The following is a 26,222-nucleotide window of genomic DNA, read 5'->3' on the forward strand; positions in this document are numbered from 1 at the left end:
GAAAATCTACAGAGTGTCCTCATTTGGGAACATAGACTTAGTTTGACCTGCCCTATAGAACTACAATGGAAGGTATAATTTGCCTTTTACAGATAATAATACTAAAAAAAACTAAATGTTTCAAAAATAGCAAGGCTTTTTACATGACAGAGATATGACTAGAACAGATGAGTTCTAATTGCAACTAATCTCTGTTTTATCTTAGATACCCTAAGTGGACAGCTACTGTGTATAAAACTTAATTCACTCAAGCTGGTGGTGAAGAACTCAAAGTTGACATTAAACTAACTGCCTATCATGTTAGAAGAATTCTATCTCTGGTGAATGGTATAGCTTTGGTGATGAGTAGTATCTGATATGTAGGTTAAGTCTTATAATATTGTAGAGTAATGTACCGCCTAGTCACAGATACAGCTTTCCCACTCATTTTTGGGACTTATGTATTCCAAGAATACCAGAGAAGTGTTTAATGATGGTGAGTTCCTTGGATTTGGTTATTCACACGATGTTCTTATTGCTTCTTTCTCTCATCTACATGTGCAGTAATGGAGGGACAGGAGAGTAAATTAGCTACATTTAAACATGGCTTAGATTAATGGTATTTAGGATAGATAAATGGTCCTGAGGTATCTAAAAAATGTTTTGTAAACTTAATTGGTTAATGGAGTTTTGGGGTAGGAATACAATATAACTCTTATTAGAATCAGATTTGTTTTTTTGAAAGACACTGACCTTATCAACAAAACTCATGCTCACATGAGGCTTAAAGAAAATAATTTGAAAATGAAACATGAGAAGCAAGCAGTAAGGGTATTTACTGCCTACAAGTGACAGTTAAATAAAGTGAATCTCCTATTTTAATATGTGGGCATTAATATAGTCTTATATTCAATGCTGGGATTTAAGGTAGTTCCGAAGAGGTTAAAATAAAATGTTGTAAATATGTGTGCTGTTGAATAAAGATAACCCAGTTATGAGCTGGGGTAGAGTAGGTGCACTTCTACTGGTAAAATACTTTCTATGCAAGCATGAAGATCTGTTTTTGATCCCTAGAACCCATATGAAAAGGCAAGCATGTTGGCACACACTTGTAATCCTAGCACCCAGAGCATGTGGTGGGAGGGTGGAGTCACAATTATGCAAGTCCCAGGTCCCACTGAGAGACTCTGCTTCCAAGAAACGATGTGTATGATTCAGTAATAGCAGATACTAGCCTCTGGCCTCCACATGTAAATGCATGTGCACTTGCACTCACAGGAACATACACATGCATGCATGCACACACCACCTGATGAAACAATGTGCACAGCATGTGGCAGATGGTAATTCTCCAACGAGATAAAGAATGAAAGATGGTTGATGTTCCACTTATCTGTAAGATGCAAAGAGCATGGTTCATAATCTATTGATGAGAGAATGTTTGACAAACTACATGGTTTTGCTCTTTGTGAACCTATCAGGTATCTGGAGTCCATGCATACATGGAATCTAGAAGTCAAGCCAAAGTAAGTGCTTGCAAGAAGGGATGGAATGTGAATGCACTATCAGTGGCAGAACAAGAAGAGAATTGATGTCATACCCGAGAGCAGGAGGAATTTTGCTAATGTCTATCATAAACTGCTAATTCTAAATGAGGCAAGACCACCCCATGCATAAATGGGGTAAATAGAAATAAAATGCGTTGCCATTCAATATTTGAGAAGGGTCTATTGGTGCAGGTCTCAGAGAGACACGTTTGACACAGCCAATAATAAGAGCTCTGATGAGTACGGTCAACATCCCACCATGGTACCAGGAGAAACACTGTCTCTATTTCTGGAATCCCATTGGATATCTATAACTTCTGTCAAGTTTGACTTGACAGAAGGGAATCCATGAAACGTATATATTCTTTCAAACAGATCCCTTTGGGGTGGGGGCCTTAGAAGAAGGCTGGGATACTGATGAGAACATCCCTGGGTGGAGTTGCCTGAGAAGGGCCAGTGCTCTACTGGGATCATTCACCCTGGAGAAGGAAATATAGAAGATATTTTAGAGAACGAGTGGTGAAAACAGAATAATTTGTAAAAGTAATTAAATTTAGGGATGTGTGATTCAGTTAGATGGATTTCAATGCTCTCTGGGTTTGAGATTATAAAATATGAAACACTGTCATTGTGATATCATCATTATAAAAAGCATCCAGCTTTATAACAGGAATAGAGACAGTGTTGCTCCTGGTACCATGGTGGGATGTTGCCCTTACTCATCAGAGCTCTCATTAGTGGCTGTGTCAAGCATGGGTCCAGAGTAACCTCTGAGCCCTGTGCCAATAGTCCCTTCTCAAATATTAATGACAAAGAAATTTATTTCTATTTACCCCTTCCAGGTAGGGGCAGATAAAAATTGTTGGCAGCTGCTGTCTCTATTGGCAGATCCCCAGGTATGGCTGGGCAACTAATTAAAGAGTCCCTAGCTTAATTACAGAGCCCTAAGCCCAGAGAGAGAATCTATTACCTTACAGTGATCACTGACCTCTACATATATGCACATACACACAGACACATAGGAACATGAACATACAGACACACAAGGACACTTGGATACTTAAACACATACACACATGGGCACACATAGAGACATGGACACACACAGGAAATACTGTTTCTAATTTCATCTGGAATTCTCCCCAAGTTTGTACAAGGAATGGCAAGGAATGGCTCTTCACTGTTCTTATCATGAAGCAGCTTTGTGAAAAGGTTCTGGTAGCACTGTGGAAAAAGGAATTGTATTCTGTTCCACATTTATTTTGATCTGCAGGTGTTGGACAGTATATCCTGTCTCTGCTGACCTGGAATATATTGTCAAATCAATCCTCATAAGACTTGAACTTGATGCCACACTCACAATTTGTTTGGATACCATGTTCTGTTGAAAGTCAGAACAGAGTATATTGAAAATTTCTGCGACTCGGGAGTTTTACTCACTCAGCTCAGAGGTCAAAAGCAGGTGCAATAGCAGCAGCCTCCCAGGAGCACTTTTCACTGCAGGAAGAGCACATGCCTGTATTACAAGCTAGACTTGGAAAAATGTCTTGCCTAAGTAGGAAGTACACTTGCTTGACTGAGACCTGGTCTTGAGACTCATTTCCCTCACCCTGGAATGAATGTTAATATGTAAAGTGCAGATATTAAATTAATTGGGTTCAATATTAATTGCAAGTCTACATTAGAAATGTTTGTAATTCCTTCCACACAACTCCTCTCTTGCTCCTGTAGCAAATCTGCCCTTCCTGCCCCTAAAATTAATGTCTGATTACACCTCTCTAAGTCATCCTGATACCCTGCTCAGAGCCTCATTTAATAGGACTGTAGGAAAGGCCTGTAGTATTTGGTTGTTGCTTGTCTACTCCATCTAATTTGCTGTTACTCTTCTTGAGTGAAAAAAATATTTTAAACTTTGAGAATATACCACAATTTCCTGCACAATAAACTCATTCTTCATTTGTCTTGTAAATATTTGCTTGTATGTATAGCTTTTTTTCAAATGTGTCCTGGCCATCTCTGTCTATTATTTGCCCCATCACTTCCATTCTCTGTATTTGTTTGGTAAAATTCTTGTGGCATACTGAAATTAATTGATTATATACTTATGCAATATATTAGAACATGAGGTCATTGAAGAAAGTATATCTTTGTAGTTTTAAAATAAAGTACATTTTGTGAATGTTAAAGTATATTTTAATCAAAAAGAGTATGAGAGTCTTTCAGATAAAAAGTTTTGAGAGATACGTCAAGTGTAGGATAGCCCGATAGTTAAAATGAAGACAGAGGTTGAATTGACATATACAATGCATGTAAACTGATCTCAGTCTTTTCTATCAGTGAAAAACTACCATGAATTCACGAAGCTGTTCAGAGGCACTACTGAAACTTGCCAAAGCCTTTCACCCCTGAATCCATACTACAGCTTATGGTGCTATTAGGTAACAAATTCATCAAGCAGTGGCTTCAGCAATAGCATTTTGCTGCCCTGTAGTAAGGACACTCCTGAAATAGTGTTAAATGCTATGGATGAGAAGAGAGCAGTGACAAGAGAAGACATAAGAAACAGACCCGCTGGCTCACACACTCAGGAACCCTTCTGTTTGTTATATCCAATTTTTATATTTTAGTTTTCGTTTGATCACATATTATTATATTATCGCACCTTAAAAACATCTTGACAAGTACAATTTAATCAAACATTTATGGAAATTTAGTATGGGAAAGGTATCGTCAAAGAGTCCCTAGGGACCAAAGACTAAATATAATAAATAAATGGCTATAGTAATGTTTAAAAAATGAAGAAGAAGGAAGGCGATGTCAGAGAAACAAAGTATTGAATATACAATTTCAAATACATTTTCAAACAGGTTCAGTGTAGAGTCCCTGCAGCGATAGGGTGAAAGAGGAGAAAAGACTAAAAGTATGGAAGCACAAGGTCATAGCTTCCTAGTGCTGGGCTGAATCCCTAGATGCCTTGTAGAAAGATGGTTTTCTGTGCTGGTCCACAGGAGAAGATGGATGGAGCTGTCTAGCACTGTACCTGCAACATTTTCATCAGCTGGTACACAAATCAATAAATCTCCTGGGTAAAATCTCGGCACTTAGCAGCCTTTCCGGTATCTTTAGACCAAGGGCCAGCAATGACCTCTGCAGTTGGCTCCTCCTACTTCTCTGGCCACCACTTATATATCTTCCCTATCCCTTCAATCACCCCTTACCACACTCCCCTTCCAATCTCCTTAGTCCTCTTGGTCAAGTCTTGACTGCCTCGGTGCCTATGTCTTGAACTTGTGTCCTCTGCTTCCTGAAAAATGAGTTCTGGCTCTATAGCTGCTGCATGGTTCTGGTCTGCTTTTAGCTCACAGTCCCTCTATACAAGTGGCTACCTTAAGCTCACTACACAGAGGAAAGTATACCTCTGAAGTGGTCTTACTAAGTTATTTATCTGAATACTTCATTTTCCTCTTTAGTTAGAAGGCAAGCCTCATGAGAACAAAGACTTAATCTCCCTGGTTTAACATCCCTTTGTGAGAACTGTGGCTCTAGGCATAATGCTAGATATTAGCTGAGTTTTCCTAAAAGAAAGTAAATATATCCTTTGTATCTTTTGTTTAATAAATGATGGGTATTATAGAATCTGTCAAACATTATTATTTTCTTTTATCTGCTATGTTATATTTACGCATAATAAATAATTCTTAAATAATAATAATTCATATGGTAAAAGAAAAGAAAGTTTCAATTATAATATTCTTCAGGTATTACAATTAACTTTTAGCCAAAAAATGAAAATGCACTTTAACTATGCATAAACATCAAAATATTCTGAGTAGACAAGGTTATGTTTTACAAGAAAATTTTATTTTAATATCACGTCTATGCAAATATATTAATGACATAAATTACTCAGGAGGATGGCTATTGTAATCAATAAACAAAATTGAATGAATTGCAAATATTTCAGTTTTTAAAATCTTTAGGGGATTCTAGGACCCCTTTATCTTATTCTCAGCATAGCATCATCAGTCCTGATCAGTTCAAATTTAAGTAAACCAGCCTATAAGCTTTCCTTTCCTGAAATATAAATAATTGCATCTGTGCAAGATATTAAACAGGATTAAGAACAGGATTACAAATTACTTTAGTAATTCTTCATTTTTGTCCAATGTAGCAAGATGTCTTTCTACACAAAAGTTGTACCATATCAATATACCAGTTTCCCATAGGAATCACTGTTTAGATAACGTTCCCTTTAGCAGCCTTAGGGAACAGAATTCCAGCCTTGCTGAGGCCCATGCCAACCTCTGCTGGTAGCTGTGGAGTTGCAGTTGTTGGTTGGGACAGCTCTTGCATAAGCTGTGGCCACTGTATTGAATGCAAAACAACACTGTGAAGGTTCCTTGGATTTTATTATTGTTATAAAGTACTTTTCTTTTTCTTTCTTTTCTTTTTTTCTTTTTTTTTTTTTTTTTTCTCTGTTTCTTTCTTGAATTCTTCCTCCTTCTGTTACCATATACCCTCCTCACCACCAGCCTCGGGACACTGACCTAGTCTGCTCATGGGCCTCTCCTAGTTTCACAATCTGTACAATTTGCCCACCTTTTTATCTTTACACTTAGTTTTCTTTGTGATTCTAGGTCATTTCTAGCTTTTTAGTTAAAATGGGGGTGTCATTTGAAAACTATAGCAAGAACACTTGGACAAGGGCAGTTTTTAATTCAGGCAACCAACAAAGACCATTCTCTTTATAGATATATACTGAGCTTGATTTACTCTGTCCCAGTAGAGAATGTTCTTATTCTGCAAGCTCATGCAGCAAGCAGACTGCCAGCTCTTATCTCAGGCAAAAAGTATAAGAACTTGCAGACATTTCTTCCCTATAGTACTCTAATGTTTGAGGGCTATCATAAATAGGTAAATGTAGCATAAATGTGCCTGAGTACTTTTCAAATAATTAAATTCTAAAACGGGGTGTTACTAATATAAATATTTTATAAGCTGAGTAAATCAGAGGGTAACATATTTTACCTGTACTCTTAGGGTTCCAATTACTGTAAGCCATGAACACCATGACCAAGGCAACTCTTATAAAACAAAATATTTAATTGTGGATAACATAGAGTTCCAGAGGTTTAGGTAATTATTATCATGGAAGCATAAGACAGGCACTGGAGCAGCAGCCTGAGAGCAACATCCTGATCCAGAGAGAGAGAGAGAGAGAGAGAGAGAGAGAGAGAGAGAGACAGAGAGAGAGGAGAAAGACAGAGTGCTTGATGACATGGCTTCTGAAACTTCAAAACCTAACCACATTGATGCATATTCTCCAAGAAGGCCACACCTCCTAATCCTTTTAAGTATTATCACTCCCTGGTAACTATTCAAATGTATGAACCTACATGGGGGGTGGGGGTTGCATTCTTATTCAACCTACCATAGTACACATCTGTCTTAGTATTCTATTGCTGTGAAGAAATGCTGTGATCAAGTCAATTCTTATTTTAAAAAAAAAACATTTAATAAGGGGGCTTGTTACAATTTTAGAGAGAGGGTGAGGTTTTTTAAATCATTGTGGTAGAGCAGTAACTGAGAGGAGAGAGGGAGAGAGGGGGAGAGAGAGAGAGAGAGAGAGAGAGAGAGAGAGAGAAAGAGAGAGAGAGAGAGAGAAAGAGAGATACTCTAGACCTGGCATAGGCTTTTAAAACTACAAAGCCCACTCCTTCAAAACACACACACACACACACACACACACACACACACACACAAAACCCTCAGGAATGTCCTCTATGTTCACAAGAACCAAAGTATACTGTGTTTCATATTGTTATTTACTTAATATGAAAATATTTTAAAAGACTATTCAAACTTGTATTTCTTGTTATTTAGAAGTGTTTATGTTCATGAGCTATAGTTTTTAAAACTTCTGAAAATATTACTTCTATTATTATTAAATATCAACTTGTGATACTTACAAAGAAATGGCAGTACAAATCCCAATTGTATTTTAAATTAAAAGAGAAATATATTAAAGTTATGTGGAGAGTTCTTTAGCCACAGGCAAAAGTACTCAACAGTAATTCTTATCCTAGACCAAGACTTTGATCCATGATAGCCTGCTAACCCATAAGAAAATGTTAGAGAAAAGGAAGAAATTGTTTTATGTTGTTTAAATATTTTAGATAAATGTATTTTTTCTTGTTTGGTCTTTAGTACCAAAAACTAAAGGTATAAATGGCCAGTATATGAATGAAGAAACAGTTGCTATAAAGCAAAGAATATATTTATTTTCTATCTAACTGTGAAACACTGACTGTCATATGGCAATTTTCAGCTATGCTAATTAAAATGTATATAGATACCCTTTCTGTCCTTAATGGGACTATCTTCAGCCCATATAATTCACCATGCCTGTAGCATTTTCAAGAGCTCTCTGTCAGTGCTTGCCATTTCCTCTGTACAAATGAAAATTTCATGTACTACTTAAAAAGAAGTACACTATTAAAAATAAAATATCTTTTCTAACATTGACATTCCTTTTTGTAATTTAACTAAAATATATCTACGTCACTTGTCATGTCCTTTTCTTCTCTCCCTACCTCCTGTGTCTGACACCTCCTCCTTTCCAAATCCATAGCATCCCTTCTTTAGCCATTATTGTTATATATACATACAAAGAAATTAGGGTACCCATACAACTTGCTGATTCCAAGGTTCATCCATGGGAAAGAATTTCAGCAGTTGCTAATAGCCTACTGCTCTTCAACTTGGAGTGAGGCCGTAGAGATTTCCATCATCTACAGTGGCATGTCAACTGCTCTTGGAATTTTTCATGCCTTATTCAGGCAGCTGTGCTGTTGAGATTTCCTGGATGCCACTCCCTGTTACATACAGAAGGCACTATCCAAAAGCAGACTTCCTAGTCCTCAGGCTATTACAATCTTTCTGTTGCCTCTTCCACAATGTTCCCCAAGTCTTGGGCACAGACATTGTGTTATTGATATATCAATTGGGGCTAAGCACCAATCTGTCATTTGTTTTCTGCCTGTTGACTAGTTGTGGCTTTCTGTGATGATCTCCTGCTGCTTCCATATGACACTTCCTTGATAAAGGGTGAAATCTACACTCATCAGTGAGAATAAAGATTAATATTCAAAATACAGTTAGGAATCATGCTGGTTTCGGGAAGTGGCAGTAGATTTACTTTCCTTCTCTATTGATAGCATGACTTTATTCACACATTCATCCAATTTTATTTACTTATTCTTGAGGTGTTTCCTGAGCACCCCAACTAGCCAGGTATGGTGCTAAAAACATAGAGAAAAGGAGTGTCTTCATGATGAGACACAGGCTGTGGCAGAGGCAATTACCATTCAGTGGGTGAAAGATACCAAGGGAACACAAACATATTCAAAGTCAACTCACAAAGATGATGAAAGTGCTGTTTGCTTGGAGTTGATGCTTGGCCCCCACACCAGAAAAGCTAGCTGCTCCTGATCATTAGCAAGCACTGTTTCCTTAAACTGTATTTAGTGTCCACTCTTTGAAAGACACTGCTTTGGAATTATCTGCTAATAACGTCAATAGAAAAATCCAATGATTCATTGTCAATTACTCAGTACCCTAAACTCTAATTTTAGTGATATAGAACAAAAATCCCACCTCATTTCTCACCTTCTTGAAGAATTTAATCAGTGTGACATGGGTCAGTGGCAGCAGCTTTCTCGCTATTGTGTTTTTAAAGGGTCTCAACAAATCTAGATATCCTCATTTTGAAGTCTCTTTTTCATATAGTGTAGCACATAACCTTGAACTCAACTCAGGCTAAGAAAAAAGTGCTATTTTGGTAAATTAATAAGGAGTACTCTAGAAGATCTAATTTAAAAAGTACACAACAGTCGTTTATCTCATAGTACGAATTCCTAATCAATCAAAGTAAATAATTGTGTAGAATCAAATATTATCATGAAGTGTAGCTGTTTATGTGTGTAAGGCAAACAATCCTTAATTAAACAAACATCACTCAGTGTGTGTGTGTGTGAGTGTATATATATGTATATATATATATAATACATATATTTATAAATACGTATATGTAAATATTCATGTCTTAGAGAAAACCTGAATTGTTGAATTTTTTTTAAACAAATTTTCTTCTCATTTTCTTGAATACAGTGGCAACAAGTTGGCTACTTCAGGTGGTGATGCCACAGTTAAATTATGGGACCTTTCAAAAGGTGAATGCATATTGACCTTTCAAGGACACAACCATGCAGTATGGTCATGCACATGGCACTCTGGTGGTGACTTTGTGGCTTCTGCCTCATTGGATATGACTAGTAAAATCTGGGACGTCAATAGGTAAGAACTACTGTAAAATATTATCTGTCTACACTGGTAAACCATTACATGAGTAGAGTGTGTTTCTTTTCACAATGCTGCCACTGGGAAATAATATAAGATATAAATAATCTTTATGAAATCCATTTCTAACTCTATTGATCTCTGTTGATATACTATTTTTTAATCTGGATGTTGAGAACAAGAGCAAGCCTGTGTTAAGAGATCGGGGTTATTTCAATTGGAAGCTCTATATTAGCAGCTTATAGAATGAATATTTTATTTTAGTAGAATGTTTTGCTCAGCTTAACATAGGGTTGCTGTATTAATGCACTGTTGATGTTGGATTAGCAGTCTTGAATTGGCTTATGCTCAACTTTTATTGATAACTTGGATTATTTTCCAAAGCCAATAATTTTTAGTAATTCACAAAATGTAAGAAATTATAATCATGAAAGCTTTATAATTATCTTAATTCAAAACAGACAGCCATTTCGTTTTCAATATCAGTAACAATATTATAATATGTTAAATAGACATGTAAGTTGCAAAAAGGCACATTAGGCTATTATCAAATACCATGTTTCTTCTTAGAGGTTATCTGTCAGTGTTTGAGCCTTTTTTGTTCTTTAAACGATGTCCAAACTGTGGATGATGTCTTCTAATGAGGCAAATTATTATTATCCTATTTCCAATATAACATATTTTAAAAGAGAATTATGGTGTTACCATAAAGGCTTAGAATTACACATAAAATTGGTCCTTTAAACGGGTGTCCTCCATCTTCCCCTGAGTTATGAGTGGAATCTTGAGAACGGGAGCAATTGGAAGCTTGTGACCATTATCAATATTTGTAGTAAAATTCAGTCAAAGTTATCATAAATTCCACTTATAAATGATTTCCTAAGGCTCTGCTGCAGTTAATATGTTCCATTCTCTCCATATTGTGTGTTTTGTTTCCTTGATGCTGCCTCTGTGCTCTGTATTCTTCACTGTGGCTTTGTTGGCTGACACATCTAACTCTACTCATTGCTGGTGCATACAGCGACTGTGAGTCTGACAATGGGAGAGGCCTTGCTTCTTACTATCCCTTTCTTTGGGTATATTGTAGACTTGCCATCACCCCACTAGTTTTACCTCAACAATACTGATCTCATCACAGCAGCAGAATCCAGTGACAGGTTTCTTTCTACAGAAGCAGCCTCATCAGGGCACCATGTAGAGAGGAAAAACTCAGCTAGCAGATATCACTTTTCCTTGGTCTGTGTTCCCTGTCTCCCTCAGGATATAAACCCTAGATAGAGAATTACCACCAGCAGCTACCATGGAAGCATCGTTCTTCAATTTTGGGGTTTTTGTGAGTGCTACCTGGTTGAGCATTGATCATTTCTACCTTAAATCCTTCATCATTTCAGTGTTCAGGTGGTAGGTCTTCTCTGTTGGAACTTTGTCTGTTCCTTGGCACTCTTTTCTTCTCATTAGTTAGTGAACTTATAGTTATCAGTCTTGTCTGGGAAGCTTTGATCATTCAGGTAAGAGGAGCAGCTTCTGGCTGCTACTAGACCTTGACACATTCAAACATAGGCAGATAAATAACATAATCCAACTGAAAAGAACAATAAACTGAACTTTGCATGACCTGTGTGAGAAAACATGAGTAATAGATACATATCTATCTAATTCTATCTAAAGCAGTGACAATTGTTTGCTCAGTGGGGCATCATTATATGGTAATAATCAATTGCGTGCAAAACTTCCAATTCTATGATGCTTCTGTATCATATGGTCAGATTCATTAATATTTGCAATACTGAAATACTGGAATTTTAACACAATTATCTAATTTTAATTTTTATCACATTTCACTTAGGTGAAGATCCTAATAGAAGACTGTAGTTTATTTGAAAATATATCTTCAAATATATTAACCATCCAGAATGTGTAAACCCAACTATGATTAGATACAATGACCCTCACCCACCTTAGAATACTATCAAACACTGTGATTTGACAATCTTCCCTTTGACTCTGCTGACAGAAATACTGTCATCTCATTGATGGCCAGTAGACATTGACAAAGCAGATCAAAATTACTCTTGATTAATGTCAAAATCCTCTAAATTTACATTTTCCATCAATATCAGGACCTCAATCAAATTCATTACCAATGACAAAAACTGATACTGACTTTGGAGCTGAAATACTGCCCATGGGGACAAGTAATGGGAGACATTGATTATGAATGAAGGGCTGTTGATACATCCTTCTGAGTTATAATCAAAACGTCAAATTCCAATTTGTAATTACCCAGATCAGAGTCATGTAGATATGTTTAAACAATGGGAAACTTGCTTTAAAAGCCCTCAGGTTGCTTGAAATGCCAAAATTGACTTTAGGGGAGAGGTTACTTGCCTGGGTAATTTGGGTGTTGACAGCAATGTCTTGTTGTATAGCTTACTCTTTTTCAGATGCCCTGTGGTTCTTAAGGACAGAATATTTTGAACTGGTATGTGTTGTTGTCATTTATTTGGCTGTTTGCCAAAATGTTAGATCACTGGGAGGCATAACCTATACGAAAAAAAAAAAAATCCAGATAAGGCTTCATGTTTACTGAGCAACATTAACATTTTCTGAACACTATCTAAGGTACTCAGTATGGGTAAATCCTCACTCTACAGAGGTTCTGTAGCGTATTTTGGCAGTCTTCTCACGGATCACCCATATGATCTGATGGGTGTATGTGTTTCAGATAGAAATAATTGTTTCCTACTTCAGTTTTAAAATATGCCCTTTAAGGTCAGTAACTAAGCACTCATGAAATACACACACATGCATGCACATATAAGTATATCTGCATAAGTACATAGTTATTCACACACAATACACACACACATGATACACACACACACACACACACGTGCACATATACACATGCATGCATATGCACAGTGTATCCTGAACATAAGTGTGTTTGGCATATAACTGTTTACATGCATGAATGAATACAGAGTGACCCACAAGTACCCATGAAGTGTGTAGGAGTTTTCATTTTCCATATCTATATTCAAGTTGTGTTACTTTTGCTGTCTTATCCTACATGAGTCTATAAATGAATGAAATTAGGTAGGGAGTATTTAAAATGATCTGTCACCTGTAAAAAATAATTTATGTTTCTCTTCCTAGGCATTTATACATAACACTAATGGATTAAGTGTTCATGAGATGACTTAACCCAGTTGGGCTGTTATAGACAAGAGACTCTCAGACTCAATCACTCTCCTCTATGAGATTATAAATCATTTAAAGGTGTTGGGATTTTGAAGCAACCCTAGAATTTGCAATGCATCTGCTCTCTGTATTATTGCATCAGGTATTCTGGGAGAGTCCTAGCTGTTTTTCTTCCAAGGTAACTGTATTTGCCTAAGCAGCTTCATCACATTGTCACTTCAGTGTTTGGAAGGCAGGCCATGTGCCTGTTCCCCTTGTAGCTGGAAGGAAAGGGGTTAGAAACAGCCAAAATGCTGCTGAGTTTAGCTGCTTCTGCCACTTCCACATGACAGCACAAGGGCAGGAACTGAGCAGTTGGGATCAGGATAGAAAGGAAAGGGAGACTTGTAAATTCAACAGCTGCTCCCTCCCAAATGATGGGAAATTAATGCAATGGCCTTCATTCTCTGTATTGGTTCAGATGCCCCTGAAACTCTGTGGAGGAAGGAAAACAAAGCAAGTCTAAAAGTCATGTTTTTGTGATTTTCACTATATTTTATTACTAGGAATCAAATTTACCAGAAACTTGGCTGTGTGAGAACATCATGGTGATAAAAAAAAAAAAAAACAAAAAAACAAAACAAAACAAAAAAAAACATTCTTACCCATTCTTAAACTAGTCCTTGAGGCCCCAAGTATTCCCAAAGGAAGTGGCTTCTAGCGTCCCCTAGTCACAAGGAGAAGGTAGAGAGCACAGACCCTCCTTTAGATACGGCCATAGAAAATAGTGTACAAGGAAGGACCCTGCTGTGAAGCGAAGTCAGAATCCACTCAAGAACAGTGCAAACCAAATCCTAAAACCACAAAAGAAAACAAGCAAACTAGAGTGGCAAAGGGTTCCTTTTGTGAGCATGCCATGGTTCATATAAGGAACTTTCTTCAGTACCTTGGAGAATATCCTTGATTTGCTTTCTTAGGACTTTAAGGCAAACCACAAGAAGATTGTTTGCATTTTCCACTTTCTTTTTGTCTGTTGCCATTTCTACAGCTACTAGCCCTTCCTTGTCCTGTCATTGTACACTACATTTGTGATAGTGGAAGCAGACTGCAGAAACTTTGTTTTACCAGAGGGGTCAGCATAAGTTACACCTCTGACACCATTGGAGCAGCTTTAGTATCATCCAGAGGATGAGGACTCCAGAACACATGTAGTAGCTGACTGTGATTTGGGGTTGGCTCCATTTCTAGACTTTGAAAACACCACCAAATACTTTGTTATGTAAAAGAAAATGTGGCATCATTATTAGTTGGGCAGGAAGTTGTAACAGAGACATTATTACTCATCTTTTTCTTTTTTCATTCTTTCACATTCCCTAGAAACGTGGTCATCTAAGTGTTATTTCTTAGCTTTGCTATTTTTCAATTATGGCTGTCCCAATAGCTTCTATACAACAAAACAACAGTTAAACTGATAGGCACAATTTCCCTTTTTGGATTTCTAGGGTGTCCAATGGTTGCACTAACCTCAGAAACCAGTTATTTTTCTTTTAAAAATAGAGAGAGCAACTCTTCACCTGCTTGGATTGTGTGGCCCCACGCCCTCCCTCTAGTTAGCCTGTCCCTTTGTCTGAGTAACTCAGGATCAGGGGAGAAACTAAGTTATTGATGTCATTTATGGCAGAATCTTTGTTAGGGCACTTGCTCCTGCTGGTCCAATACAGGAATATTCTAGGTGATGCGTTATCCCTCATGACTTACTCTTTACGCAACTGTGACAAGTCTTAAAGTATTTGCAAATGTTTAGATATATGTTCACTTTGTGAGCATTCTATGCTGGCAGTCAATGGCTCTTTAACTCTCTTTAACTCTCATTTCTCATGTTATGGCCTTAATATATGTTTCAACACTCCTGGAGCCTATGAAATTGTAATTGTCACCAGAAATACCTGTAAGTATAATAATGTTTTTGCATAGGTCATAATGCTGTAAGGGTAGTTGTAAATTGTTAGGAAAATTATAGCTATTATGCATGTGCCTCCATTAGTAGAACTACGATTTAATAATGACACATTAAACAAACACAAAGATGTAAAGTTTATAGTAGTTGTGACTTTATTCATGGGAGACTTCAGAGAGTAAGTTTTACTGATTGTAGTTAAGCTTATAAAATATAAATAGCAACTCCCATATGGCAATGTTCCAATAATCTTTTTCTTTTTTCCTTCCTTCCTTCAATTCTTTATTTCTTAAATATGTATTTTCTTTACTTTATATTTTTTTTTACTTTTTATGCATGTGTTTGTGCATAGGTACAATTGTCTATACATACATGCACCAGATGCAAACATGTACTTGTGGATTAAGTCATAACTGTTAGGACTGGAGTCACTGGGAATTATGAGACCCCTGATATAGGCAATACAGTATTGAGCCATCTCCCCACGTTCCCAGGATTATTATTTGTTTATAGATACAACAAGCATGCAATTAAACACTTATCTAATGTATTACTCTAATCACTACAGCAGTGTAGTGGTTTCAATGTGAATGTCCCATATAAGCTCATACATTTGAATTCTTTGTCACCTGGAAGTAGAACTTTTTGAGAAGGATTAGAAGTGTAACCTTCAAGTAGGTGTGGCCTTGTTGGAGGAAGGGTAAACTTTGAAGTATCAAAAGCCAGTGTGAGAACCTGTCCATGTCTTTATGTCTGCTGTCTGTGGTTCAAAATATAAAGCTGTCAGCTATTTCTCCAGTACTATGCTAACGCGCCGCCATGCTTCCCACCATGATGATAATGGACTAATACCCTGAAGCTGCAAGCAAGGCCTAAATTAAATATTTCTCATCTAAGTTGCCTTGATCATGAGGCCTCCTCACAGAAAAAGAACAGTGAGTAAGACAAGTAGTAAAAAGAAATAGATGAATATAGATAGCATTATATTGGGAAGGAAGAAAACACCAAATGGGTAATAATAATAAGTTAGATATGACAGATTCTGTAGGAAGAAAAGCATGGGAGATGATCAGAAATTATGGTTATAGGAAAAGATCATATTTTCAAGGGGTATAAAGATTGATATTTGGGAAGTCTCAATAAACTGAGACAACTAGCCAAGCAGATACTCAGGCTCTTCTGAATTTTTCTATGGTGACTGTCATAAGGCAAGTGTAATTGGAGCCAAATTAGAGAACAGTTGTTAAGGTCCCTGTGCATATGTGCATATTGCAAAAGGCCTTACAACCCACCCAATGCCTTTTAGCTTCAATGATATGGCAGACACCTGGTAGTTTTACACATAAGGTTTAATCTGTTTTACATATTAATAGATGTCTATGTTGACTTTTGAGATTAGACTATGGTGATAAGGGGTAGAAAACAGATAAAAGTGGAAACACTTACTGAAAAAGCACAGCCATATCCAAGCTTGATCTAAACTGGGGCCAGTGACAGTAGTAAGAACTCCTTGTATCCTGGGGAAACATGGAAGAACAAGCCAACAGGAGTTCTTGAGCTGTTATATCTGTGAGAGACAAAAAAACAAATGACCTGTTACACATTTAGATGACTGAAAGGGAAAGGCTCATTCTTATTATATAGGCATATCTCAAAACCCAGGTATACAGTGGGGGATGGCATCTGATTGTTCCTGTAACATTTCTCAGGAAGAGAAGTGAGTGCACCTTCTGTCCACTGGCATCACTTCCTACTGAATTTAATAATTCATGGGTCAGTTGAAATCTTGGCCAGATAAGAAGAGAGAAACAGAAGGAATCAGTTAAAAGTAGGAAAAGGAAATATGAAAAATTAAGATTCTGTTCCAGTGAGTTATTTCCTGTTAAATGTAGTATTCATTACTTTTGGACAAATAATATGCTAAATGGAACTTCAAAAGGAGTGAAAATTCTTTATTCAGGACAACATTTCTGTATTAAAAAGTAATAAAACTGGGGCTTATATTTATAATAGGAAATATTCCATTAGTATATTTCATGTTCATTGTGACTCACTTGCAAAGTTGCCTATGCTGGTAAAGAAGGACATATTGTATAGTATTAATGATTTTAAGACATAATAATGTAGAAAGAAGTATTAAGGCTCAAGGGCATGGATTATTTCTGCATTAATACTTGTCTTGTGTTGTGAGGGCCTCCAATTTGCCTTGTTATACTCAAAAAAGCACCCAAGGCATATATTAAGCAATTGCTAAAGTAATACTTGAAACATGATTATGCTATATTAAAAGAAATGTTTAGGTACCTCTTGTGATTAATAAATCCTGTTGTACCCAAGAATGAATCAACTTTTCTGTCTGCAAATGAATAGTGCCTCCTTGGAATATTAGTCTGAAGAGATATCTAAATGTGGAATATAAACAGAACATGAAAATAATGCTTTTGACTTAGTTTCTCTCTCCAAGAGAGGACACATTGATTGATTGAAGACATACCTGTCATATAAAGAAGAAAATATTAAAACTAAGGTTCATACTTTATTCGGAAAATTTTAGTATGATTTAAAAATTTAACAGTTCTCTCATAACTAATATGGTTCCGTCTGTATTTGTGGAGAATGCCTACAGCAAGTGCCCATTGCAATAAACTTGATGCAAAAGTCCTTTTATATCAATATGAATGAATCAACACATAAGATGATATAATGAATTCTTTGAAATTTAATTTCATCCCTTTACATAATAATACTATTTCATATAACAAGTTGTAAAATTCACATGTAACTTATATTAAATGAGATGTACTTTCTCCTTGTTATTTTATATGCCAAATACACTAGATATTAAAAAGAAATTGAGTGAATAAATTATCCCTTTACACAAAAATACTATTTCATATAAATGTGTTGTATAGTTCATATACAAGTTATGTTAATTGAAATGTATTTTCTCCTTGTTTTGTATATGCCAAATAAAGTAGATATTAAAAATAATTTGTATAAATAAATGAGATTAAAGGTATTCTAATTTAATAATATACTTTATAATATATTTTTACTTTATTACTGCCAATCAAAGCAAATACTTTTTCATATCCTATATACCATTCTTATTAAAATTGGACTTAATAGATGCGTTTTTATTTTCCTCATTGCTAATGACTAAGAAAATTTAATGTATTTCTTCCCTAATATCCTTTAATATAAAATCACAGTAGTCACATATAACATAAAGACCAAAATCACATTTTTTAAAGGTTTTGGTTTACATATGCATGTGAACATTAGAATATGTATAATTTTATTGTCTATACTCATTACTTTGAGTGAAGTAAAGTTAAATACTCAAATTAATCTAAAAATAACATATAAATATTTGGTTATTTTATGTATTTAATGAAAATTACTTTTTACTACTTTATAACTTATGTGGGCTCCAAAACACAAATTATTTTAAAACCATTAACCTTACAAAACAAACACTAAATGTTATAATACCCCAGAAACTTTGCTTAAGGATAATTAAAGCTGTTCTCAATAAAATTAAACCCTAACATTCAGTTCATTTGCTGATGGATTGAATTGGATGTCCATGTCCATCAAATCTTCATGTAAAAAATAAATTGTAGTTTAAATAACAGAAATGAATGTTTTGGAAGAAATGAATATTCCTTCATAGATAACCTTGTTAAGGCAATAATTTTTATGTTGGAAGTAAATGTAAAACTACTTAGTGTACTAGGAAATACAATATAATAAAGTACTTAAATTATGATACTTTATGTTGTATCAGTTATAAAGTCTCAATTTTTACAAGAAGTGGGACTTGGTAACATTCTTTTGTGGACAGTGGAATTCAAGAAGGTGGAGGGAAAATCCTTTGTCTGAGGTTTGGTCATCTAGCCACCTATAAAACAATACCCCATGGAAACAATACTTCTTCCAGCAGAGCTTTTCCTCTGAAAAAAGTCATCTAGGTAGATTTCCCTTGTATTTTTGTTGCTGTTGTTTACTACGTTAGATTAAATAACTACTACAATTTTCTTTCTTAGATATTTATTATTCATTAAATAATCCAACAAGTGTCTGCTGTTTTTCTATCCCTGAATACCATATCTCCATACCCCCAGAGCTGAGAATACAACTCAGAACCTAAAGTTGTAGGTTCTGACTCACATTACACAGCTCACCACAGTAGCTGATATCCACACTATATACATTATCAGACCAACTCCCTTTCAGTTACTGAAACTTAATTTCTTATATGTCATACAAGATATCATGAATGTTATCATGAGGGAATACCAACCAGAGTACAGGCTTCCTGCAATCACTCATGAGCTTGGTTCTCTAACTACTATAAAAATTATGGAAGCTTAGGAACACACACCAGTGAGGTGGACAGTTAAAATGCCAAGCCTTTCGGTTTTTCTGTACATTGCTTTCCTCTTTGGAGTTTGTTTTCACCAGCTATTAGACATTTACCACATAAACATTCATTAAGGTTTTCCCATGAGGGTGGGCTTTTCTGTGATCTCACTATGGACTTGGGGGTATTTATATGAGTTGCCTTTTTATTTTGAGTGTGGAAGAAAATGTTGAACTTTATAATAGTATGTTACCAAGGTCAATCTAAAACACATCAGAAATAAGAATACCAGCATGAGCTGTGCCCTATCTACTTATGATTAAAATACTTTTCCTCTGTACAACAAAGTCAATATCTAAATTTTGTAGTTTCTTAACTAGGCAGGTAAGCCTAGAGAGATCTAAAGATTCATAATTTTTATTTATTAGAAATAATATTGTCAAAGTTGAACATGCAGGTTAGAGTTAAACATGGATGCTTGGATATTAGTATCTTAATATATGTCTAAGTAATACTTCTATTCCACAAATTCAAAACTTACTGTTTTCAATTATTGGTATCTATAATCTATCTATCTATCTATCTATCTATCTATCTATCTACCTACCTACCTACCTACCTACCTACCTACCTACCTACCTACCTAACGACCTACCTACCTACCTATCATCTGCCAGTCTGTCTATGCTAGTGGCCTCTTGGGGCTACAACTATGCAAATCACCACATGATCTAAATATATATTTTCTTGTGTGTGTGCTTCAGTGTGTGGACTTGTGTGTGCAAATTTGTGGAGGACAGAAGTTAGTGCCAGGAATCTGACTCATTCATTCAGGGTTAGTTTGTAAGACTACGTCTCTCACTGAACCCTAGCTCACTGATTCAGCTGCCCAAGTAGCCCCAGGTATCCTGTCTCTCCCTCCCAAGTGCTGGGATTACAGGTGTGTATCTTTGCACCAGGCATCTACATGGGTGCTGGGAACCTTGACTCAGACTTCAAGCCTGCACAGCAAATACTTTCCCAACTGAATTATCTTATAGCTCGTGTGTGTGTGTGTGTGTTGTGTGTGTGTGAGTGTGTGTGTGTGTAAAACATTTTAATATAGAAACCTTATATTAAAGCCGTGTGTGTGTGTGTAAAATATTTTAATATAGAAACCTTATATTAAAGCCATAAATACCAGAAGAAAAAGTGGACATTTAGATTTTTGTTTTTATTCACTTCTCCCAGAAAGCTGACAAGTTTATAATAACATCTAATGAGTTCAGTCTTAGGGGTGACCTTTAATTTATTTTATTGTCTATTTTCTAGTTATGTGACAAATTGAATATGCTTTTTAGAAAACTGTTATTACCAACAAAATAAATTGAAGTTTCCTATTTTACATGTATGAATTAATGTATCAAGGGCATATGAAAACAGTAATAATAAATTATGTCTATAGCCCCAAAATGTTTCCTATGTGCTTAATATAAATCTGTCATACAAATATTGTTTCATTTCACAAACTTTTGCTATTTATATGTGCAACCACACTTTGTTCTTGCTTTCATTTCCTAATAAGTTTTCATCATTATATGTGTTCATATATTTTCCACCACAAACTAAGCTCCTAGTTCCCAAATGGAAAAGGACTGTTCTCCTTCTTCTAAAAGGACATTGGGATTAATCACATTAGGCTAATATCCCTGTTTTCCTGGGTCACCACAAAAATGTCAGTCATTATATTCTAGATATTGTCCATACATCCAGCAGTCACACTTCAACTGTCTCTCACCTCTGATTGCCTTTTCACTGTAGGCTTTGGAATTCGGTGCCTCTCATCAGCAAACCATTCTCTATCCTCAAGCTCTTCAGTGCACTATTTATCTTCTTGTTTAAGCAGGTCCTCCCTGGAGGATATTGATTCCTTTTTCTAATGGAGCCTGTAACTCCCTCCCTTTAATCCTACTCAAGAGATTTGTAGCTTAAAATGAATAATAAGCATGTTCACTGAGATACATATAATTTAATTTATTTTGGATGTTCATACATCTATCATGGTGTGTGTGTGTGTGTGTGTGTGTGTGTGTGTGTGTGAGAGAGAGAGAGAGAGAGAGAGAGAGAGAGAGAGAGAGAGAGAGATTTGTTCTTGCAATTCTAACTCAGATTCCATTCCCTTGAACCTGGAGGTTTGTTGATAAGTATGTTGCCACTAACTTGAACTATAAAACTATAACTATAAAACTATAACTGTGAAGCTAATCAGTGTATAAAGTTACAATTTATTTTCCCCCTTTGCTCTTTATTGTTGCATATAGACCACACTTCCTTCCCCTTTGTTCTCCTAAACTATGCTGTATTGTAAGCATTTTCTTCAAGATGGCACCATTAGCCATTTTTTAATTTTATCATAGACACTGATATCTTGCTCACATCATCACATTTTGAGTCATTTGGTGCCTTTTAATTTTACTACCTTTGTTAATTTCAACATCAGTTTCTCAAAATAACTTGGATCCCTAACATACTCACTTCCTAACTCCCACCACCACTTCACTGTTTGGTTTCCTCTGTTCAGAGTGTATACTTTAATAGCACTCATTGCACATCTCTTAAATTCTAGTAGTGTTAGAAACAATTTCCACTTATTACATGGGGTGGTTTGAATGAGAATGGCTCTCAGGCTCATTTAGTCACCAGTTAGTAGAACTCTTTGGGAGGATTGGGAAGCATGGCCTTGTTAGAAGAAATGTGTCACTTAGAGCTTTGATTTTTCAAAAGCACAAGCCATTCCTAAGTTATCTATCCCTGCCTGATTCTTGGTCCAGCATCTTGCATATGTAGCTCTGTTCTAGGAGAGGTTGTATGAAATAATCTGAAATAACTGTATTCAGATGTCTGAAACTTCAGTCAGAGCACCAGTGTGATTATTCATACATTGTGTCATCTATCAGTAAGTGTGCCATTTGCCATCAAACATGGCTCAGCAGCTTGGGAAAGTAGAAGATGCATCATCTAAGCTTCTACTTGTCATGGTGTTATTGTCCAAAGTGAGTCAGTAACATGGTCCAGGTGAGAGCTCATTAGGCAGTAAATACCTGAAAGCTGGCATGTAGGAAAGGAAAACTAACAACTGTTCTAGATTAAATATTTGGGTTCCAGCCAAAATTCATGTTGAAACCCAAGTACTTAACATGGTGGTATTTGGAGATAAGGACTATGGGAGACAATTATGTCATGAGAATAGCACTGTCATTGGCAGGATTTGTGGCTTTGGGAGAAGACATGGGAATGTTGTCTTCACTGTCCTGTTGTCTATTCTGTAAGGGGGTGTAAGAAGACAGTTATCAACTGACCATGGACCAGACTGACAATTTGTTTACTAACAATTTGATCTGAGGTTTATTATTCTCCAGAACCATGAGAAATAAATATGTGTCTTAACTACACATTGTCTACCATAAAACAACCCATACTTACTAGGGCAACAACCATTTGCAAAGAAAATGGCCTGTTTTTCCATCATTGTTCACATACCAGAACTTCTCTTGTAAATATAGAAATGTAGCCATATTTTATCCATATGTCGTAGCATAAAATTGGTGCACTTCAGTTGATCTAAGATTCAAATACAGCTTTTGACACACTCCCTAGCCTACAATGAAGTTTGACTTAAGGGACATTTTTGGAAAAGTACTTAAAAATCATCACCAGGGTAATTTTAGCCTATTTGTACATGTCTCCTTGGTAATCCTTGGTAAATTTTAGATGACCCTTACTAATATTGCTGCTTTTTATTTTGAACTTATAATGGAACCACTTTCTCAATAATTACATAATCTTGCATTTCATCAAACCCCGTGAAGTGGGCAATATTGTTAAGATTGTGAAGTCAAGCAGATACATTAACTGAATTTCACCAGGTGTTTTTATTTATTCTCTCTCTCTCTCTTTCTCTCTCTCTCTCTCCCTCTTTCTCTCTCTCTCTGTCTCTCTCTGCCATCCTCCAACGTCTCCCACTCTCTATGTGTCTGTGTGTGCTTCTCTTTGTCTATCTGCCTATGCATATGTTAAAACCTTACCAACTTTGTAGGTAAGGGTAACCAACATAGGCAATATCAATAGTCAGATATACACAGGTCAATAACCATTAAATTCTTCGTATTTCTCCTCAATCCATGCTCTTTCCGAAGCCTAGCTCTTGTAAAACACTGAAATGCCTTGCTCTATAATAGCTAATTTAATATTCATATAGCTAGAGCTAGAATCATATATGACATCACCAATGAGGAACAGCTTTTAGTTTTTCAAAAATTTGGCACCATAACCCAGAAATTCATTCAACTGTTATGCATAGTTATGGTTAACAGTTCATTCTTATTTCTTGCTGAATAATAATTATTGTATGCACAGTTCACAAATTATTTGTTCATTCAACCCTTGATGGACATCTGGTTAGATTCTATTTTGGGGGATTTTAGAAATAAAGCTGCAGTAAACATTTATGGGCAGATTTTTTGTACAAATCTAAGCCTTTATTTCTCTGGGATATATCTATTAAAAAAGTTAACTTCCAGATCACATGGTAAGTGTATATTTGTGTATATTTAATATTACAAAAAAAGTGTCAGATTTTTTAATTCCAGTCTGACTCTCTATTTATGCTCTCATTGTCAATACCTGAGAAGTAGAGTCTCAGCATCCTTGCTATCATTTGTTACTGTCAATGTGTATTTTCTGCAACAATTTTTAAAGATATCTTGTCATGATATCAATCAGAATTTCGCTAATGGCTGATGATAGCAGACATACTCTTGCATATTTATTTTGTTTGGCATCTATTCTTTATGAAATATCCATACAAGTTTTATTACTTCTTCTGATTGAATTATCTTCTTCCAATTATAAAGTAAGTTTTAAAATCAGGCCATATGATTTCAACTTTCCCATTTTTCCTTATTTATTTATATTTTGCTAAATATGTTGAGTGTTTTAGTTCCATTATCTCAACAGTTCTACTTTCTCCTTGTCTGAAAACCATTTAGTCTTAATATTCCTATCTTATTTATTTCAAATTTTAGCCTTATTCTCATCATTAATGTCTATTCATCATATTCATTCATGATGACTCCAGTTCTTCTCCAGAAATTTACCAGTATTCTCTCCCAAAGATTGGGAGATGGCTCAGCAGTTAAGAACACGGCTGCTCTTCCAGAGGATCTGTGTTCAATTCTCAGCACCGACATGGCAGCTTGTTACTGTCTCTAAATCCAGTTCCAGGGCTCCTGACAACTTCATAGTGAGGTAGCTAAAATAAAATTAAGTAAATTATTTTAAAATTTAAAAAAAAGTTTGAGTTGAAAACTCAACTATATCCCTGCTACTCTTAATTTCTGAGGGCCACACTTTTCTTTTGTTAACTATTTTTTATTAGAGTGAAATTCTGTTTTTAAGATGCTAAACACACGCAAAAATGAACTCTTTTCACATGTTATCCAAAATGTAAAACGGAAGTAAGAAAGCACATGAAATTTTATTTTCTCATGGAGGTCATAATAGTATGACTCTTTTTATTACGTTATGAATATCAGATTATTTTAAAAGTCCCCTCCCTCTCTTTAAACTTTTCTCCTTGCATCTGTCTCTGCCCTTACGCCCCTTTGGTAATTTGATGCAGCTGCTTCACTGGGGCCTAAGGCACAAGCATCTTTTTCTGTTGTGGTTTTTGTGAATAATTTGTTCTATGTCATAAAGCATTTCTGTTCTGCTCTAGTTGTCATTCTCTTCATTGTCTCTCTGCCACATCCCAACTACTTGTTATCTCTCCTTTTAAACTAACCAGAGTTCCTAATAAGTTAATTATGAGCTATGATAGCTCCTCCTCTGTCTCATTGTTTTTCCCAGCATTTATTCTTAAAACTTTACTCCATTCCAAATAAAATTACTTTATAAATTTTTCCATGTGAATTTCTTTGCATATATTTAAATTGCCCCCCACCTATAGATTATAGATTCCTTGGTGCCTCCACTCAAAGGAATGATTTCACATAATTCTTTTTTATCCATTATCTACTGCAATGTGGTCTCTATGATTTTGTGTTCACATAGCTAAATTAAATGTGAACTAAAGAAATCTGAATACTTTTGAAAGACTCTTTTCAGGTGATTTGCTAACATAGTATTTGTGATATAGTGCAACAAGAATTGGATGAAAATAGTGTCTGCAATGGCTTATATCTAGGGGGCAAGGATGCCACTCAGCCATAAGATTTCTCTCTGATGTGCAATTTCCAATGCTGCAAATCTCTAATGAATTAAAAACATCTTGTCAAGCAATCATAACTTTTCACTTTCGAATATGTGTCTGTTTTCACTTATGAGTACGTCATCCTTCACCTTGCTCATCCGAGCATATAAGCTACAACAAAGAAGTGAGAGATTGCACTTGCTTGCTGCATATTTAACTCCAAATACTACTGTCAGGCTCATGTGTGCCTTGTATTTTTATTACATAATGAAGCATATGAAATCAGGTTTTTGCCTGACAAATTTGAATCACAGAGGAGCCATGTACAGAGATAGATGCCTGTGATCCTGCAAGCAAGCGAGGCATGTGAAGTGGTGGATTCGGGGTATTTCCTAACCTAACATTAATTAAAATGAGTTCTTTCTTCCCACGTAGCAGATCTTTGTTGTATAACTATGCTTAACTGGGTACAAGCATGTATGTGCAAATGTAGCTGTTATCCAGATGACACAAAAATATAGGCTGCCGGATCAGACGTGCAGGGGTTTCTTTCGTTGCATGTATCTATGCTTAGGTGACACAGACTGACACATATTTCTTATT

The 26,222-nt window shown here is 35.8% G+C and overlaps 1 protein-coding gene across 1 annotated transcript in view; it reads left to right on the plus strand.

Moving 5' to 3' along the window:
• The window catches only part of Spag16 (sperm associated antigen 16), a 766,492-nt gene that overhangs the window by 371,343 nt on the left and 368,927 nt on the right, over nt 1-26,222 (plus strand). Inside the window, exon 12 of the mRNA XM_051190419.1 lies at nt 9,696-9,881. Within this exon, the coding sequence (XP_051046376.1) occupies nt 9,696-9,881 (186 nt within the window). The remainder of the gene's footprint in view (nt 1-9,695; nt 9,882-26,222) is intronic.

This window comes from Phodopus roborovskii, unplaced genomic scaffold, assembly GCF_943737965.1.
Source record: "Phodopus roborovskii unplaced genomic scaffold, PHOROB, whole genome shotgun sequence".
NCBI classification, from domain to species: domain Eukaryota; kingdom Metazoa; phylum Chordata; class Mammalia; order Rodentia; family Cricetidae; genus Phodopus; species Phodopus roborovskii.